Consider the following 18,358-nt stretch of genomic DNA (forward strand, 5'->3'; position numbering starts at 1 on the left):
TATAGTTCATTACACAAAGCAACAGATCCATTAGTTTTCCTGTGGTTGAATCTAGTTTCCAGAGAGAGAAATTGCATGCTTAATGATCATGCTTTGGAGGCAAATACATTAAATTTAATAATGAAAAAAAAAGAAAAAAAAAATCTCAGGTGTTCTTATAATTTTTGCCACCACTCAAATCATCTACAAACACATCTGTTCACATGGGTTTGTGTCCAAAGCTTTTGGTGTCCTTTTTGCTTTGTACAGGTGTTCTCTCATCCAGCACCCCTGGACAGCCTGGACACTGCTGTCAGCAAACTACTGTAACCGTACACTGGTGTAAAACTTGGACATACTCTGTGGCTTAAGCCATTGGTTTCTGAAGAGAGTGAGTTATTGAAAATGCTGACTCAGCCTAATTCCAGGGTAGCAATGGAGTAAAGCTGAGGCCAGGCCATACAGTTCATGCTCTTCACTGATTGCGGATTGATCATTGTAGTCCATGTGTTCTGAAATTGTTTGAAAATGAGCTCTGAACACTTTGGCTGTGTGTATTTCATCCAGCTGTTCAGACTTGGAAATAGCTGTTGTGTTTTAGTGGCCTACGCCTTCTTGTTTTGAGACATCAAATTCTTTAATACCACTGTAGGGTGTTGCTTGCTTGGCCCGCAAACTTGAATCTTGACCCAAATCCACTTCTTCAAGAATAAACATGAGCATGGGGTTCATAGGCATACTGCTAATGTTAAGCTAGAGATAGCTTATACATAATCCAGCAATTTAGTATCAACATGTGTTTATTTTTTCTGAATTGCTTTGATGAAAAAGAAAAAAATCTCTTTTTTTATCACATTTATTTGTTAATCTATTCATTATTATTATTATTATTATTATTATTATTATTATTATTATTATTGTTGTTGTTGTTGTTGTTGTTGTTGTTGTTGTTGTTGTTGTTATTATTATTATTATTATTATTATTATTATTATTATTATTATTATTATTATTATTATTATTATTATTATTATTATCTCAGAGGGTCTTATCAAATACTATAACCAAAATTTGGGGGTCTGTGTTGCAATATGACTTATATGGAAAATGTTACTCCATGGTATGAATAAATAAATAAATAAATAGATAAAGAAAGAAAGAAAGAAAGAAAGAAAGAAAGAAAGAAAGAAAGAAAGAAAGAAAGAGATCCATGATGTCATATGTGTTGCTAAACTGACCAGATCTCACCCTGTTTTCAATTTTTTTTTTTTTTTTTTTTTTTTTTAATTTGGGAACTTGGCTCTAGGGGGCCCTATGAGTCTAAAGAATAAATGTTTTGCATGTCCTTACCTGATGCAAATGTTGGGGCCAGTGACTGATTCAATATGTGCTGAGACAAGACAAACATTATGCAGGTCTTCTTGGATGGAATGAGCTCCATCTGTCTCCCTGTTTTCATAACTGAGGCAAAACATAAGAGCAGCAAGCTGGCTGATGTTCACAACTAAATAATTATCCATTTTCAAGTCCATTTTCTTCTGCCTTTCCCCTCTTTCTTAGAGTTTGGTCAGTCTATTTTCAGTATTGTTCTTATATGTTTCTTTATACTTTAAGAAGTGATTTGCGTGTTTTACCCATGAACTGTTGATTTATTAGACTTTATATCGAAGAAATCTGCATACTTTTTTGTCTGGCACTGTAAAACACCGATGCTCTTGACTCCAAGGCTGAGTTCAAACAGCTCATTATGCAGTCAGATCAAGCCAACACACTGCACTAGTCCCTGGGATCTTACTTTTTGTTGATGGTAACATGTTTTTTGATGAAATCATATCTTCTGGTGGGTAAACAAACAACACCCTCCATCTTCAGACATCTTGGGATGTGTCTGTGACATGCTTTGAGGTGCAGAGGTGCTGATTGCTGTTTGGATGCAAGCGACAGCTCCTGTGGAGTGGCCCAGTTCGGTTGACTTGACATCTCTGAATGACAACTACAACAACTAACTCTGAATCAAAGCTTCAAAAAGAACATGAGATAGTTTCTTTTCTGCTTATTTTAATGGACTGGCTTAGAGTAAACCTAAAAGTTTTTTGATAAATTCTACATCTTGGAATGTGTTTTTTAATGATCCAATCTGGGTCATTTCATTTATTAACATGGTAGATGAATTATAGTAGTTTCCAAGGTCAGGAAGATTGAATCTGAGTGTGAAAATGTTGAGACACAACAAAAAGAGCTTGCTCCAAAAAGCATATTTCTGCATGTGCAAAATAGACTGGTGAAATTATAAAGTAGACAGCACAGGTAAAGCCCTGTGATAACTTTTAATCTAGGAAAAAAAGCCTACAAATCAGCAATGAATACAGGATTCTTCAGCATGCTTTGCTAGAGCTAGTTATTTTTTTTTTAGCACAACAGAAATGATCAAAGATACTAAACATAAACCAATCTATTGTCAGAGAAGACTTTTAACCCATGCTAGTGTTGTGGCGCCAGGGTTGGGACCACTGCTCTGTTTAGTGTGCAGATTATTTGGTGTTTCTCAGATAAGATGACCTCAGCAGCTGCACAAGTTGGCAGGAAAAATTCTACAGACATTGACGGTTGAAGAGTAAACCCTGATGACTTTGGTTATTCCCTTATTTCACCAAGATGGTTCAAAGATGTTCACAGTGCTTGTTTGGCAAATGATCGAAATGCTGCAATGACTCCCAAGATGCTACGTATAATGCAAACTTTTTATAAACAGCAACTGATCCTTGATCATAGAAAAATGTTTGGGTTTTGTTTCTTTAAAATAAAAAGTATTGGTTTGTTAAATTGAGGCTGCATTCAGTTGGTGCAGAGGTTAATTGTTGCCTCACAGCTAGAAGGTTCCCTGGTTCAAATCTCTAGGTGTGCAGGATCTGAGTTTGCATGGTCTCTCTGTTCATGCCTGGGTTATCTCAGGTACTCTGGCATCCTCTGTAAATCTAAATTCATGCTTGTCGGGATGATTGGTCAAACTAAACTGCCTGTTGGGTGAATGTTGGTTTGTCTCCACGTGTTAGCCCTGTGATAGGCTGGTGACCTGTGTGTACCACGCCCTGCACCCAATGCTGATATAGACTCCAGTATCTGTGACCCCAAAAGGGAAAACAGCAGCAGAGATGTTACATGATTTGTTAAATTATCAGTGCATGTCTATGAAAATTTTGACATGATCAGTTCGGAACAGCCACATGAACAAGGTAGACATTTGTTTGCAAACTTCCTTTGGATGAAAGTTTTTCACACTCAAACCTTACACCTTACAACGAATCATCCAAAATCTTCTCTCCCTTCACATGACAAATTTTTCATCAGCAATCTGCTTTAGTTGGGAGGATTTTGGTGTTAACATGGGGAAGATCCCTGATGTCTCAGGAGCTCCTGATGACCTGCTTGATCCAGTCCATGAGCCTTGTGATGCGGGTGTAGACACCATAAAGGTCAGGACGTCCACAGCCTCTGCCCCAGCTGACTACACCTGCCAGAAACCAGCGACCCGAGGACTCCTGGCAAACCAAGGGACCTCCAGAGTCTCCCTAGCAGAGAGACCAATCACAAGCTTAACAGACAGGTGGGGAACTTTTGTGCCTTTGCATCAAAAGTGTTCAAATTCAAACAAAAAGGAGATTATATTGGGTCATTCTTTTTTTTTTTTTTTAATCGAAAAAATGAATAGTGAACATTTTTAATTAATCATGCCTGCATAAAACTTCTATGATATGTGGGACCATTAAGTGCATCAGCAACAGGAGTGATGATGTTAGATCATGCAACCAGTGTAAACTCAGAGGGAACATTTAAGAGAATTAGTAAAAAACTCCACTGTGCAAGAAAGATAATCATTTTTAGGGACAGGATAGTAAAGATGTCTAAATAGTTGGCTTTTTTCACGTAGCACCAATGAAATGTGAAAACTGTTGTCATAGCTGATTGATCTTTAGTGCTTTGTCTGCCACAGTTTACTTATGCCCAGCTTCCTGCTTCTAGTCTGCAGCACATTTTGCATAAGGGTTTAAGTCTAAGATATAGGAGAAACCAGTAGTTTTCTGTTTTAGGTCATGCAACAACTTTGGTCTGCTTTTTGCATTGCGCAAATCTGTTACTGTGACTACCAGTAAAAAAGAAAAAAAGAGGAAGAAGGGCCTCAGAACTGCAGGGATTTTGTTTTATCACTAGAGGGCGGCGAACTCCTGTTTTAAACCGAACATTGGCACCATACAAAGCTGACTCGCTCCAAGTCTTGTTTTCTTTTCTTCATATCCAGCAAAAACTGACTTTTTAATCTGCCCTGTTCATTACTCACTCACCTTTAAGTTTTACTTTACATATGTTACTAAAACATATGTGAAACGTTTACTGGAACTGCTCACTTTGTTGTTCTCAAAGCTTACACTGCTGGTTTGTTCTCTGGGGTTGATCATGTATCATACAGTGGGTTTGTGTATCTCTCGTCTCTGAGTGAACTATCTGCAAAAGTTGAAACCTTTGTGGAAATTATCCTACATGTTTGATTTACCTGACAGGCATCTTTTTTTCCTGTGCGGTATCCAGCGCAAAGCATTCTGGGAGTCACCAGGTGGCCATAGGAGCGAACACAGGCTTCCTCACTGACCAGGCGAACATCCACCTTTTGGAGCACATCACTGGCTCTGCCTGAAGAGGTCAGATAGAGAAAGACAACCAGTGAGGACAGAAATATTCACTCTGTTTTTATTCTTTTCTCATTTTGTTAAGCGGCAGTTTGTGGGTGAGATGTGCAGGATCAAAGAAAGAGTCACATTTCTCTGTGCTGTACAGGAGAAATGATTCTAGAAACTGCAGTCAAACGAAACTGACATTTTTACTGCTCAGCTTTTTTTTTCACCCACTGGGTGCCTAATGAAGAGCTGGAAATCAACAAATCACAAAAATCCCCAATGTATAAACAACAGTGGTATAGCATGAGAAACACTTAAGTCTTGTTACTCAAACCCACAGGAATTGGATTTCTTTGAAACTGTTTGTGCTAAAAGGTGGTTTCATGTTTCTTAAAAAAACCACAACCCAACACCCACACACATTCGTGTCACTCTAACTCCATCTTACATCTTTGATCAAGCTCATTTCACAGGTCTGTACTCTGTTATCATAGTATTTGTCCCTTCCACCATAGATGCATGGGAGAGACGCAAGGAAATGAAGAGAGGAAAGAGGAATCGAGGAGATTCTTTTTTAGAGCAATGAGACATCCTCTCCTCACATGAGGCGACGTGTGTTGGTGATGATGGCATCATCTGATCACCTCTGGATCATCTGTCAGTCAGCTCTCACAGCTGTTTCTGCACATGTGCACTGTAATAACACTAATCATACATAAACAGTAACAGAGCTTTGTCTGTTCCTTTGACCTTTGTTTAACCAACACATTCACACAAAGAAAACCTGTTCTCTGTTTATTTTGTATGCTGTATAGACAGCGTTGCTACAGTTACTTTGAAAAAGTAATCTGGTTACTGATAACTGCTTTATAAAAGCAACTTAGTTACTTTACTGACTAGTTGATTTTAAAAGAAACTAGGTTACATTACAAGTTGCTGAATGCTGTTGAAGGTTGAAGTATACCGTTGCAGCGATAAATTGTGATTTGTTGGCTTGGTTATTCTACCCCCCAGAAAAAAACAAAAACAAACTGCGCTTAATGGCTTACTTCGTTTTGTACAAAAGCGTCTGCTAAATGAAACTGTAGAACTGTAAACTGTAGATAACAAGTTACTGTATTAGTTACTTTCAACAGCTGCCAACAGCACCTGCAGCTGAATAATTTGGCAAAATTGTGCAAGGATTTTCTGGGGGTGGGGGGGGGGGTGGGGGGGCAGTCTTAACGCAATTCTGGGTTGAAAACACCATAGCTCTCACACCACACAACATCATAGCTCAAAACAAACATAGCTCAAACATCACAGCTCTCTCTTCTTTGTCCTTTTCTTGTAATTTTTGCGTCTCTTTTTCTTAATCTCAGTATTTGAAGTGGATCATTACTTTGTATGGTTCATTTGTTGGTCATGGACACCAAACTTTTTTTGGCCTCAGTGATTTTTTACTACTTTTTCTACTGTGTTTGTCTGGAGATCCTACATGTAACCATGGCCACATTGTTTACATGTGAACTCAGCTGTTAGCAGCCTGTAGCATGTCAGTGCTAACTGGTGTAAGGCCTGATGTCTTCACACAAGGTGAGGAGAAGGGGGTAAGGACGACGCGCTGGTTCTCAGGTGTGAGCTAAGAAGTGACTACATGGACCTGTCCTTCCATCCATCGTTATTGGGAGCGTAAGATCTATCTCCAATAAGATGGACGAGCTAGCTGTGCTAACCCAGCAACAGAGGGAATACCAGAGGGCAGAGTAGCATCATGCTATTCACAGACAGGGCTAACAGGGCTAAGGGCTAACACTAGACACCAAGCGAGGAGCTTCACCTGCTGTGAGCAGTCAGGATCTAGGAGACAGAGATGGAGCATGACTGAAGAAGCTCAGTCCTGGACCCTGTGGAGGTGGAGGCTGGCTGAACTGGAGAATGATGGACAAGCTGTAATCATCTTTTTTCTTATGGACCTTTTTCCACTTTCTATACACTTTCTTACTTTTGTTTTCTTTGCTGCTGTGACTTCAATTTCGTTGTACTTGTTACAATGAAAATAAAGCTATATTCTATTCTGTTCTATTCAAATCAGAGTAGCACGTTACTTGGCGCGTTTCGGTTATCACTGTGTATAGAAGCACACAGATCACTTAACGGGTAAAATACGTCATTATTAGATTATTCATTAATTGTTTAGCCTTTATCTAGAGCACATCTGATCATGAACTCTGAAAGTTATTTATACAACCTAGGCTATTGTGTCTCTGGAATATATTATCTATAAGATTTTTGTTTCCAGTATTGATCCTACCTTATATTGATTTCATGATGGTTGTGTTCAGTATTTATTTCAGACACTTTTCATTCACAGATTTATGACCCATTTTTGAACAATCCTCAGTGCCTGACCTCAGCTCCGTCTGAAACTTTGGGAAGTTTCATGTAGAGAAGTCAGCGCCGCTGCCGTGTTCAATCAGAGAGTGATATCCCATATGAGGGCGTGTCTGTCAGTGAAAAGGCTTCTGTAAAGCCAGCTCTTATGTTTCCTCGACAATAGCTCATCAGATCAATTTCCCTCCTCTCTCCTCTCTCCTCCAAGCACAATTATTGCTTTGGGACAGCCTTCACATGGCGGCTCCGAAAGTACCTCGGGTGCCACAGAGAAGAGAGAGGAGAGAGGAGGCTTCACTTTATCGCTTTGAGATACATTCCAGATCTCTACATGTGAATGCCTTTCATTAAACAGCATGTTACATGATCACTGCGAAAAAAAAATTAAATCACTATCTGCAACAGATACTAAAGCCCTTAAAGCACAACAACTAAACCTGGACACAGTGCATTATAAACTAAAATTGTAATTCAAAAAATAAAAAATAAAAGTTGATCACAGATGCAGAAAAAAAGAGAAAAACGCCATCAACCAAAAATGCATCAAGATTTCTCTGAAAGATCAGCTATTAACTTTGTGTTTTTCTTTTGTAAAAGCCAGCAGTATTTCATGGTGCCACAACACAAGGCAAGCAGGTTCTGTCAGACAGTCGGACAGGGTGTTATCACATCTGGCAAACAGGTAGATTGAGAAGATTTGGTTGGCTTTTTTCTCATCTTATATGAGTGAGTAAATACTCCAGACACCCAAGTATATGATCAAAGATACTAAAAGGGTTTCTTCCTGATAGGTCCCTAATGGACAGTGATTCAATTTCAGAGCCAGCCTCCAGTGGACACTAAGGGAATCGCAGACTTTTCTATTTGCTCCACTTTTAGGTTCCAGCTGTTGATACCTGGTAAACAGGAAACATGAAGCTGATGTGGATTATTTTAAAAAGGTCACAAACCCATCAAGATTGGTTAAAAAAAAATCTTAAAAAATTATTCTGAAAAATGAATGATCCCATTCTGAAACTCTGAATCTTGGATAAACTTCTCTCATCACAAAGTAAATCCAGTAACTCTTTTCAGTGCCCCCAGGCTCCCCTTCCATCTGTCCCTCCTCACCTCCTTCTCGGAGGGACCCCCAGCCAGTCACCCAGCAGATCAGGTCAGGCTCCAGCTGGTGGGTGGGTGGAGGAAGGCAGGCCGGTCGAGCATGAACTGCCAGCCGGTCCAGCTTCAGTAGGGCTAGGTCATAGTCTTGGGTCTCATCATCATAGTATTGGTGAAGGTGGATCCTCTGAACTCGAGCTACTTCCTCAGTGGGGCTGCTGCGACTCAGCTGGAGTTTACCCAGGTACACTATCCACAATGAGGGGGAGTACAGACTGCAGGAGAAGGAGGAAAACAGTTATGGTTTACACAAATGGAGAGGGAGTAGAAGCAAAACATCATCCAAAGGGAATCATGTTTAATCTTGTTTCTCTAATCTAATTCGGCAGTTTAAACATTTTAAAACTTCAGAGATATCGTCTGGCAAAATTTCATCAAAACTTTATCAGTATTTTCTGTGAGTCTAAGACAAAATGGTTGTCAGTCTATGCTTCATGAAGTTTATAGTTTGTTTATAGTTTAAGGTGCATCTGAAGAAAGTTTTCTTTTCCTTTTTTTTCCCAATACCTCAGAACACCTCCTGTGGTTGTAGAAACAAACATGACTTAACCCTTTAATTGCATAGAAAGCTTAAAAATATGTGGGCAAATGTATATCATCAAAAAAAAAACCCAGAGCAAAAATTAAACTTTTTTTTTTTCTGAACTAATCGTGAACGAATACAGTAGTTATCTATATTCAAGGTATTTTTTTTTTTGTTTTTACATTTCCAAACTGATTTCTGGTCTAATAAATATGAGCACTCAATCTAGAGTGTGGAAAAAGTTTGGTGAAATGAAAGCATTTCTTCTGCATAACGTAAAAAATAGAAATCCTAAGCTGAAAGGAAAATTTTTTTCTAATTTTGCCCTCCCCAAACATCCCTTGTTTTGAGAACATTTTAACACCTCACCCACAGAAACCCCATCCTGCACTCACCGGTCATCATAAAAACAATGAGCAGCTGACACCACCCACTGGCTGGAGATCAGTGTGCCCCCGCAGACGTGAATACCTTTCACCTGCAGGCTGACCTGCCATGGCCACTCTCCCTCTGAGGCATTTTTACCCCCAATGATGCGGCTGGAGAACTGTCTCAGGCCACAGTCTGGAGATACACAGAGCAAGGATGGATGCATTCAACAACACTGTATTATGTACATAGCAAACTAGTGGTGCTGAAAACTTGAAAGCTTAAAGGTAAAAGTGGGATGATTTCTCTGTTAAATGCCCATTTTAGAAATTTGCTTTTTGGAACAGAAGCATTACATCTACTCTGGATTAAGGTTTTTCTTGTATTTGCCTTAAAAGTGTGGGGAAAAAATGGCTCTGAAAGTTGAAAACAATAAAGATAAATTTGTTTAAAAAAATTGTGTGATTATCCTCTTACCACATTGTTTCTCATCTGATTCGTCAGGACAGTCTGTAACAGAGTCACACTCTGGGTTTGGCTTTTTCAGACATGTTCCATCAGCACATACATAAGTCATATCTGTGCACTGCACGCCTGGAAACACACACACAATTGAAGTGAAATCAACACATGTATATTAATTTCATGATGTCTCACATCAATGGAAATAATAAGAACACATCCACAATGATTGGTCATGAAAATATAACCTGTCAAAAAATGGTCTTTATGGCTCAACTTGCCCCAGCTAAGGGGTAAATTGCTTCTCCTCAAAGGGTAAATTGAACAACATGGGGGTAAGTTGACCTTTTGACTTTTTTGGTAGCACTCCTTGAAGTTGATGAACCAATCTTGACCCAAAAGAATAGGGACACTATTAAGAATCTGTTTAGCTACAAGACCAACTGTTTACCTGAGTTGAATTGTGATCTCTTCTACACTACCTGCTGAACGGTTAGCTTTCCAGCTCTCGGGAACAGGGATATTATTTTTTTCTGCCATTTCGTAAGCTAGATCACAGGATTTCTTTGCCGTGAGGCCATGGAACTGGTCAGCCAGATTTTTCACATGGTTTGCAAGGTCCTCCTCCATCTCCTCTGTGAAGACCCTCTTTGCATTTGCTGTCCCTTTGTAGCCTGCCACCGTCACTTCCCCTCCCTCTTTCTTTTTTAGGAATCTGCGTAAGGTTGACCTGTCAATATTTCTCTCTGTGGCCACTTTTCTTGTGGATTTTCTACCCTGGACAACGGTTGCTGCTCTCTGCATCTTCTCAAGGGGTGTTGAGCCCCAGTTTGTCTTCTTGCTGTATTTCCTTGGCATTCTAGCTTGTCTACATTGTTACACATATTTATAAAAATAAAAAAATAAAAAATAATTATGTATTACTACACTTACACACGTTACACCTCTTACACTTTAGTGCCTCATTATGGGGGAAGTTAAATCACTGAGTCAATTCACCCCAAGCAGTTTGGCTCACTTTACCCCATAGCCACCATTTTGTTAAAAACAACCTAGCCCAGGCTAATACCTAGCTACACGATTCACATGGTTTTATACATTGATAGTTCAGCAACACATTTGATGTATGTTTTTAGATATAATTAAAATTATTTCGAGTTTATAGACATTATTCGTGATATGTTGAAAATTTACTTCAACATGCAAAAAATGATTTTTGGAGAATAAAAGTTACTTAACACTTCAACTTGTGTTTCTGTTCACCACAGAGAGCTTGAAATGAGGCGGGCTAACTAAATCCAGAGTCATGTGACCACTGATTCGTACTGTTCCCCAAAGACAGGGGATGGGTCACTTTACCCACAGGCTCAACTTACCCCGTTCTCCCCTACTGTATATCTGTGCATATGGTTTGAAAGCTTTACCATCTGTACAGTTCATCTCATCCGTTGCTTCAGGGCAGTCTGGGTGTTGGTCACACACCTTGTAGTAATCCACACACCGGCTGTCCTCTGGACACTCGAACTGTGCCACACACACTGAAACATGTACAAACACACACGAGGCACTGTGTTTGTATTGATTTACTCATTGACACTCTGTCTTATGAACCTTGTCTTTGGCCATGTGGACATTTGACCTTTTTGTCAGGTGTTACTGCAGAAAAGTTTGTTCACTGCTTTATGTATTTTGGTCATCAGTAGCTGAATGTTTTCATCCTTGTGACAATATCTTGTTTTCAAGAACTTCACAGTAAATGTTGAGCATTTAGTTCTGAATAGCTTCAGTATTTACCGCAGTTCCTCTCATCAAGGCCATTTGGACAGTCTTTGATTCCATCACAGAGCGAAACACACATGCCATTCACAGTGCATAGGAACTGACCTGGACAAGCTATAAACACACACACAGACACACACACAAACATAATGCACATTTAGTTCTACAATGCCATCATACTTGTTTTTTGTTGTTGCTCTAATCATCCAAATGTCTTGTCTGACTCTCCTAAATTCACAGCTTACGATCTGATAAGTTGAAGATGCTGTAGTGCATCTGGAGGCCCGGCCCTGTGATTGACACCTCTGATGTCATGACAATAGTGACTGTCGTGGAGAGCAGGGAGAGGCGTTCGCAGTACGGCTGCAGGCTCCTGGTTCCACACAGCCTGAGGGAGGTACAGAGTCTTAAAATTCAGTTAGAGTCAAAGGTGCTGGTGACCCTGCAGGGGCCTCGGGGAGGTTGTCACAGGTGTGAGGAGCATGGGTTCAGCTACTATGGAGCCCCTGAAAACAAGCTCAGACAACTTCTCCTCTTTCAAAAAGCCATTACTACACACGTATGGCCACAAAGTTGGGACACTGTTGTCCCCTGTTGTTAAAACTGTAGGGATGTATTAAAAAAACCCATCCCATCAGCAAAGAGGGATTTTTCTTAATATAATTTGGTTAGTTTCAGCAGATTATTTTATCGAGATACTTACGGAAAGTTTTTCTCATCGTGACCTGATAGGAAACTTACATATACACTTTGATACTTCCTGCCCCACACCAAACCACAAACAGATGTCAGTTATAAATAGACAAAACTTCAACAAGCTGACAAGAAACATATAACTTGATCTGTTGGTGCTGTAGCCACTGTATTCTGTCTGGAAATTAAAATGTCATGTATTTATTGCTGCCACCTGCGTATGGTTTGTTGTCTGGGGTTTATATCAGTCTCTGACAAGTGTGTGACGCTGATACTTCTGGCAGACAAAAGTACCAAAACTCCCCCACACATGACCAAATAAGCATAGAAAGGTTCTATGTTTTCTATTCTCTGATCTTCATTCCCTTAAAAATTATGTTTTGCAGTGTAGGTAAAATACTCAAGAGTAAAAAAATATACATTACAGTAAAGTAAAGATATTTTGATAAGAACTGAGACAGATACTCTTTGTTAGTATTACATTTCTTCAGCACACATCTTGTCTGTGAAGCATAGATGGTAAAACTCTTGCTGGGCTCTCTGGTTGCTGCAGCTTACTCAAACCTCTAAAGCCAAGACAAACAAGCTGGACTCACTGTAACAAAGATTACCTGCGGTTCTGGATGATCCACTGACCCTGAGTGCAGGCCTGGTTGTATGTGGCCCTGTTCAGCTCATAACCCTCGAATTCGAGGGACAAACCCAAACCTGAAGTGGGCATCTAAAATCAAACATAAAGGAGAGTTTTATACACTGGATTTCTTTGCAGCACATTACTCAAAAACTTCTGAGGAATCTCTATGTTGCATACCCCTCTGTGTAAGGTTACAAGTCAATCACTACATCTGACAAGCTATTGTCATTCAATGCTTTTCAAGGCTTTTTCAAACAGTATACACCCAAAGAGACTTTGGGGAATATATCAAGAGCAGAAAAAAGATGGATAACCCATGAACTAACAGGTGAAGAATTATTATAACCACACTCCTGCAAACCATTTGATAATGTTTCATGATAAGACAAATGAAAGCTGACTTAAATATTTCATATTCCATCTTGCAGTAATATTAGCCACGGATCTGTAGAATGCTAGTGCTATCACTGGTGTAACCAGCTAAATGGTTAGCCAATAGCTATTGTCATGGAGTATTTTTTATGATGCGATCTGATGGGATTGTAATTACAGATTTGCACAAGTGGACTCCAGGAGGAGTATTGCTGCAGTCAGAAGGGAACATGAAGAGATGAATGTTGTTCTTACAGTGAAGCTCCAGGTACAGTTGGTGTCAGGGGGGTAGTAGCTGGGAAAGAAAGGTGTCCTCAGGGTACCCTGGACCCCTGATACTGATCTCAGCTCTATGGTGGAGTTACAATCTGTGAAGGAAAACACAATGCCATAGAGACTTAAAGATTGAAAAAATGAAAAAAAAAAAAAAAAAAAAAAAAAAAAAAAAAGTAGAATACCAGACTAGAAGTTGAGTGAATAAAAACATCTTTGTATGAGATAGATACAAAGCAACAATAAAACAACAACAAAGATTTATGCAACAAGATAAGAGAAGGTTGTGAGTGCCAATGTGGTATTATTGGTAAAGTAATGTGTTTAATAAATTTCAACAGGCAGAGCTGCTGAACAATAAGTGCTTTCATGCCTTGTCAAAAGATTTACAGATGTAAACCAGTCAAATTATGATGTGTTTTTTATCTGTATTTTTGTCAATCAATGGCTGCTGGACATGGAAAAACATGATATACTGACTCAGATCTGATTGGTAATTGCTAACAAAACTCCAGTGTCAGTATTTTTACATGGCCTATTTTTTATGTGTTGTTTGTTCCTTTAGTTGGAGTCTGAAAGTATTTCAAATGGTAACACCTGTGTTTTTGGGTGGTCTTACCCTGGTGGTCCCAGGCTCGTGCAGACAGAGAGAAGGGATCCTTGTAGTTGTACAGACCCTGTTTCCAAACAACTGTTAACCACTCTCCTGATGACAGCACTCGTACCACAGGCTCATGTCTGCTGCAGCCATACACACTAGGAAGCAGAAGCAAGAAAAAGAGTTAATATTTAAAAACAAAGAAAAGAAATCAGTGAAATGACTCACAGTGGATAGAAAATGTGTACTTATTTAGAGATATGAGATTAAATAGCTTAACAGCAAATAAATACAACTCTTTCATTCTGTGGATGACACTCACGAGGTGATGAGCTGAGTATCGCTGGGGGTTAAGGAGTTATACACCACCAGCCTGTCCCGGCACTCTGGCAGCAGCCACTCCATGTGGAGCTCCAGCTGGGAGCCGGGAGCAGCCTGGAGGTGCCACAGGCAAGAGGAGCGCCGTGTGTCAGGGCCACGGAGAGCCACGAGACTGCTTGACACAACCTTCTGGTAGCGATAACAGTCTTGGAGAAAAGGATAGTTGTTAAAGTGGAGTTTTCTCCCCCCATTCATTAGATTTTTAATTTACTGATTTTAACACATCCCAAGCTTTATCAATCAATTGCCAGTTTGCTATATGTGTGACCATTTCCTCTGTAGCAGCAACAATGAACACAGCATGTCAATGATTGAAATAAGCACTTGTAATGCTGCAGCTGATCCATGCATTAGGTTTTTTTTTCACAGCAAAATTTTGTCTGCTACATGCATACCGCATTCCAATTAAGATTAGGCAGTTAAGATTACAAATTTTAAAATATTTAATGAAAATGAAGTCTGATACCAAATGTGGCTTTTAGAAGCTCTATGACTCTGTAGTCCGTTTCTGTAAGGAGCACAAAAAAAAATAGGCACAAAAAAAAAAGAATAAAAAAAAGCACATTTCAGATTCCCCCTCCAACACACACACACACACACACACACACACACACACACACACACACACACACACACACACACACACACACACACACACACACACATTTTCCTATTGCTCTCACCACTGACAGATAGAGAGGGTAGGTGGAGGAGGTATCCATCACAGCTGGCAACATCATCCTTCACTGATGCTCTGCACCACCTCAGGCCGCTCTGCAGGCTGTCGGAAACCTTCTCTCCAGTTACTCTCCCAACATGGCTGCCAGGCACTGACATAATTATCCAGAAGTGAGCCACCACACTCCCTTCCCTGTAGTAAATAGAGCCCAGGCCAAAATCCACCCAGGGGTTTAAGAAGCAATGTACCTGTAATCACACACTTGTAACAATATTCTTTGTCACTCACGATTTTCAACTGAAAAAGCAGAGGAAATCTTTATTCATGTTAGGTCAAAGTGTTTACTGTGGTTTTATGTGATTCCATCCTGAGTGTATGTTGTAAAATTTGATCAACGTACCCAAAGGCAAACACCTTGGTGTTGTTGAAGTATCGAGAAAGACTTGAGGCTCTGAGTATCTTCTCTATCTGAAGGCAAAAAAAAATGGAAACATGATCCTTTTTTATGTTAGCTAACTTTAAGAGACATTACATCCAAGCATCATGGGGTAAAAAAAAACATCAAGCCAGGTAACATTTGTATTTCACCCTTTAATTACAGACTGCGTGTTTTTTCTTGGCATGACCCTGTGAGCTGCAAAATAGTAATACACTCTAGTTGATTGCAGCTCTTGTTATCGCATACTTCATGTAATCCATTCCAGTAATTTCTTGTCTTGATAAATTCAAGATTAAATGGTTTAAATGTCAAGATCTGTGTGAATATCCCCTACCATTTTGTAAAATAATTCATTTGTGTTGACCTTTTTCCATCAAAACAATATGGCTATTGATATTTTTTCGTGGCAACTTTGTTGTCCAAAGTTAAATGAAATAAAGAGGAACACTGAAACTCCACAGACCCCCAAAATTCAATTTTTACTGCAATCAGTTGGTTATCAGACACATTCTTAGATTATGCTCACCGTTTTCTGTACCGCCTTGGTTTCCCTCTTGAATGCAGGGCTGTTGTGTGATGCCAAGTCAGCAGAGAAGGTCCTGTTGAGGATAGACAAGTAGGCTGTGTACTGCTGCTGGACACGGGGCTCCAACACCCAAACCCTATATTCTGGTACAAAGGAAGATATGATCAAGACAGCATGAAGGGTTACAGCCATGCGCGGAACCTGATGGGACTACAGGAAGGCAAAGCAGTGCTTTTGAGCCAAGTGCTAATGTTGCATTGTTAATAGCTAATTGCTATCATAGCTAAAAAGATTTTCCCCTGACTGAATTAACTGCATGGCTGTTAAAAAATCAGACAGTAATGCTAATCTTGTTTAACAGTATCATTGTGATGATGTGATTTTAATGCAGCAGATAACTTGGGGGGGAAAAAGTGTGAAAGTCTAGCTATTTCTTTATGGAGTCTGGTCCATAAATTATTAAATCTTCCAAAACTTAAAATTTATGCTTATACAAAGCTACTACAGCACAATAAAACCCTGAGTCGGTAAAAACATGACCATAGCCACCTTGACGTCACCAAGTGGTTTTTGAAAGGCATCATGAAGCACAACAAGCATCGTTACCAATGGGGAAACACTGACTCAACTCGATTTTCTGTCAGCTAAGTCAAAGTTAAAGCAGATGAATGGCTATCTACATGATAGCTGTAATAAACTTTCAACCTCCTGGCTGATAGCTGAAGTACAGCCACCTGCCTTCTAAATTAGTTTCCCTTTTTTTTTCTTTTTTTTTTTATACTTACTGGGGACTGCAGCTTGCATTAACTTTAACAATTCAGTTTGTCAATAGGTTGTCTCTGATGAATAGAATTGATAATGTTTTTTTTTTAACTTTGATATTTACCCAAAAGGTAAAGCTTATAAGTCGTCTTGTTGCATACAAAAAACATGGTATTAATGGCAGCATGGTTTTACATAGAGGAATGTCGAATCACCTTACCCAGGAAGTACCAAGCCAGTATTACTCCTGTTGCTATGAAGATGATGATGAGGAAGGCTAGAAGACACTTGCAGCATCGTGTCATCCTGGTTGGTGATGCTACTTCTTGTCCACGTGTTTCTGTCTTTGTAAAACAGGCAAAACTTTCTTTGATAAAAAAAGATATTAACAGCAGCTTATATTTGGCATTTTTTTTTATTACTTCAATTTTCTATTTTTTTTTACCCTCAATTCTTCACAACCAGTCAATGATGTGCTCCAATTTTCTTCAGTTTAAAGCAGAACTGATCAAGCAGAGCTCTTTAAAGTTCCATACAGGCAAAAACATGCACATGTATGATACATTTGTACTTCCAATGACGCATTCATCAATGCCACTGCAGTTTTTTTTTTTTTTCAAAGCCAAATATATTTATCTGCTTTAATACTTGAATGGCTAATATCTTCCAATTCTTTACTTATGGCCTCAAAATGTTTGACAGCTACATTAAGGCACAATTTTTTTTTAGCTTACTGTAAGCACAGGATGTGTGGTAAGGTCATTTAAATGCATTTAGAAACTTAGCATAGGAAATGTTTTGCTGCTACACTGCTTCATCACATATTAATTACTTAATATAACTTTAACCAAAGGCCTCACATATTGGTAATGCACATAGGGGAAAAAATGTTGCATTATAAACATTGGACTGCTGCAACACTCTTGAAAGCATCAAAAGAAAATTTCAACAACCACTTAACACCTTAAGAGCTGACATTCACAGTAGTTCTGCCATATAGTTCTCATTTCTAACTCTCCGTAGATTGAGAAGCTAACTTTGCATTAATACAAATGTGCTCCCCAACACCCATAGAAAGAGTGTGGTATGTCTAGAGTTTCCCAGCAGAGATCTCTTTTTTTCAGTCAGTTAAAAGAGGTTTTGCCAAACCACTGAAAATACGTCAGCAAGTGGTTTAAAGAGGAAAAAGCAAACCAGACACTCTTCTTCTGCACCAGTAATTCTCCAGCTGAAGCCTTCAGAGAGATGCACTGTTTCCTCATGTTACATTATACTTCACATGCTTTGCTTTGATACATTTATTTTTACATTATCGAGGGACAAATAGTTTGGCATCCGTCTTTTTTATTTTTTTCATTGTTCAGTTAGAAGAGTTTCATTTAGTGGAGACCTCCTCAACCAAAACAAAAGCCTCTATTTGTGATGTACTCAGGTCAGGTGCAAACCTTTGTGGCTTCTTGGTTCTAAAAACAACAAATTTTCCATTCTCGATAATTTAAGAACATAGATAAATGTATATGATAGCAAATGAAGTGACGTAGTTTGACACGTTTTAACATTTTTTAACATTACTTACCCCATCAGTCAGAGCAACAGGAGCGACCTCCTGGTCACATGAAATAGATTTGCTAGAGCCGTGTCCGAGCGCCATCACCTCAGTCCACTTCTGTCGATCTTAGAGAAATCATTT

The 18,358-nt window shown here is 39.2% G+C and overlaps 1 protein-coding gene across 1 annotated transcript; it reads right to left on the reverse strand.

Moving 5' to 3' along the window:
• Window positions 1–3,381: 3,381 nt before the first annotated feature.
• tmprss6 (transmembrane serine protease 6) lies at window positions 3,382–18,358 on the reverse strand. Its single transcript, XM_074664352.1, has 18 exons — window positions 18,245–18,358; window positions 16,889–17,012; window positions 15,907–16,049; window positions 15,342–15,409; window positions 14,946–15,133; window positions 14,729–14,770; window positions 14,204–14,408; window positions 13,903–14,039; window positions 13,266–13,378; window positions 12,616–12,725; window positions 11,557–11,699; window positions 11,327–11,425; window positions 10,957–11,070; window positions 9,548–9,664; window positions 9,097–9,265; window positions 8,131–8,393; window positions 4,527–4,663; window positions 3,382–3,546 (listed from the first exon to the last, which is right to left on the reverse strand). Exons 1-18 carry the CDS (start codon window positions 18,317–18,319, stop codon window positions 3,382–3,384), a joined length of 2,412 nt encoding a protein of 803 aa, XP_074520453.1. The 5' UTR covers window positions 18,320–18,358.

The sequence above is a fragment of the Halichoeres trimaculatus genome, unplaced genomic scaffold (genome assembly GCF_033239565.1).
Source record: "Halichoeres trimaculatus isolate MK-OKI-2021-1 unplaced genomic scaffold, fHalTri1.1 fHalTri1_scaffold_2, whole genome shotgun sequence".
NCBI lineage: Eukaryota > Metazoa > Chordata > Actinopteri > Labriformes > Labridae > Halichoeres > Halichoeres trimaculatus.

Excerpts from the sequence above, each read along its gene's own strand:
- tmprss6 (XM_074664352.1), bottom strand. The coding sequence starts at position 18,319 with ATGGCGCTCGGACACGGCTCTAGCAAATCTATTTCATGTGACCAGGAG. Across the intron at positions 8,394-9,096 it reads CATTGTTTTTATGATGACCG|TCTGTACTCCCCCTCATTGT; the intron begins GTGAGTGCAGGA and ends CTTCTCCTGCAG. Across the intron at positions 3,547-4,526 it reads GAAAAAAAGATGCCTGTCAG|GGAGACTCTGGAGGTCCCTT; the intron begins GTAAATCAAACA and ends TCTCTCTGCTAG.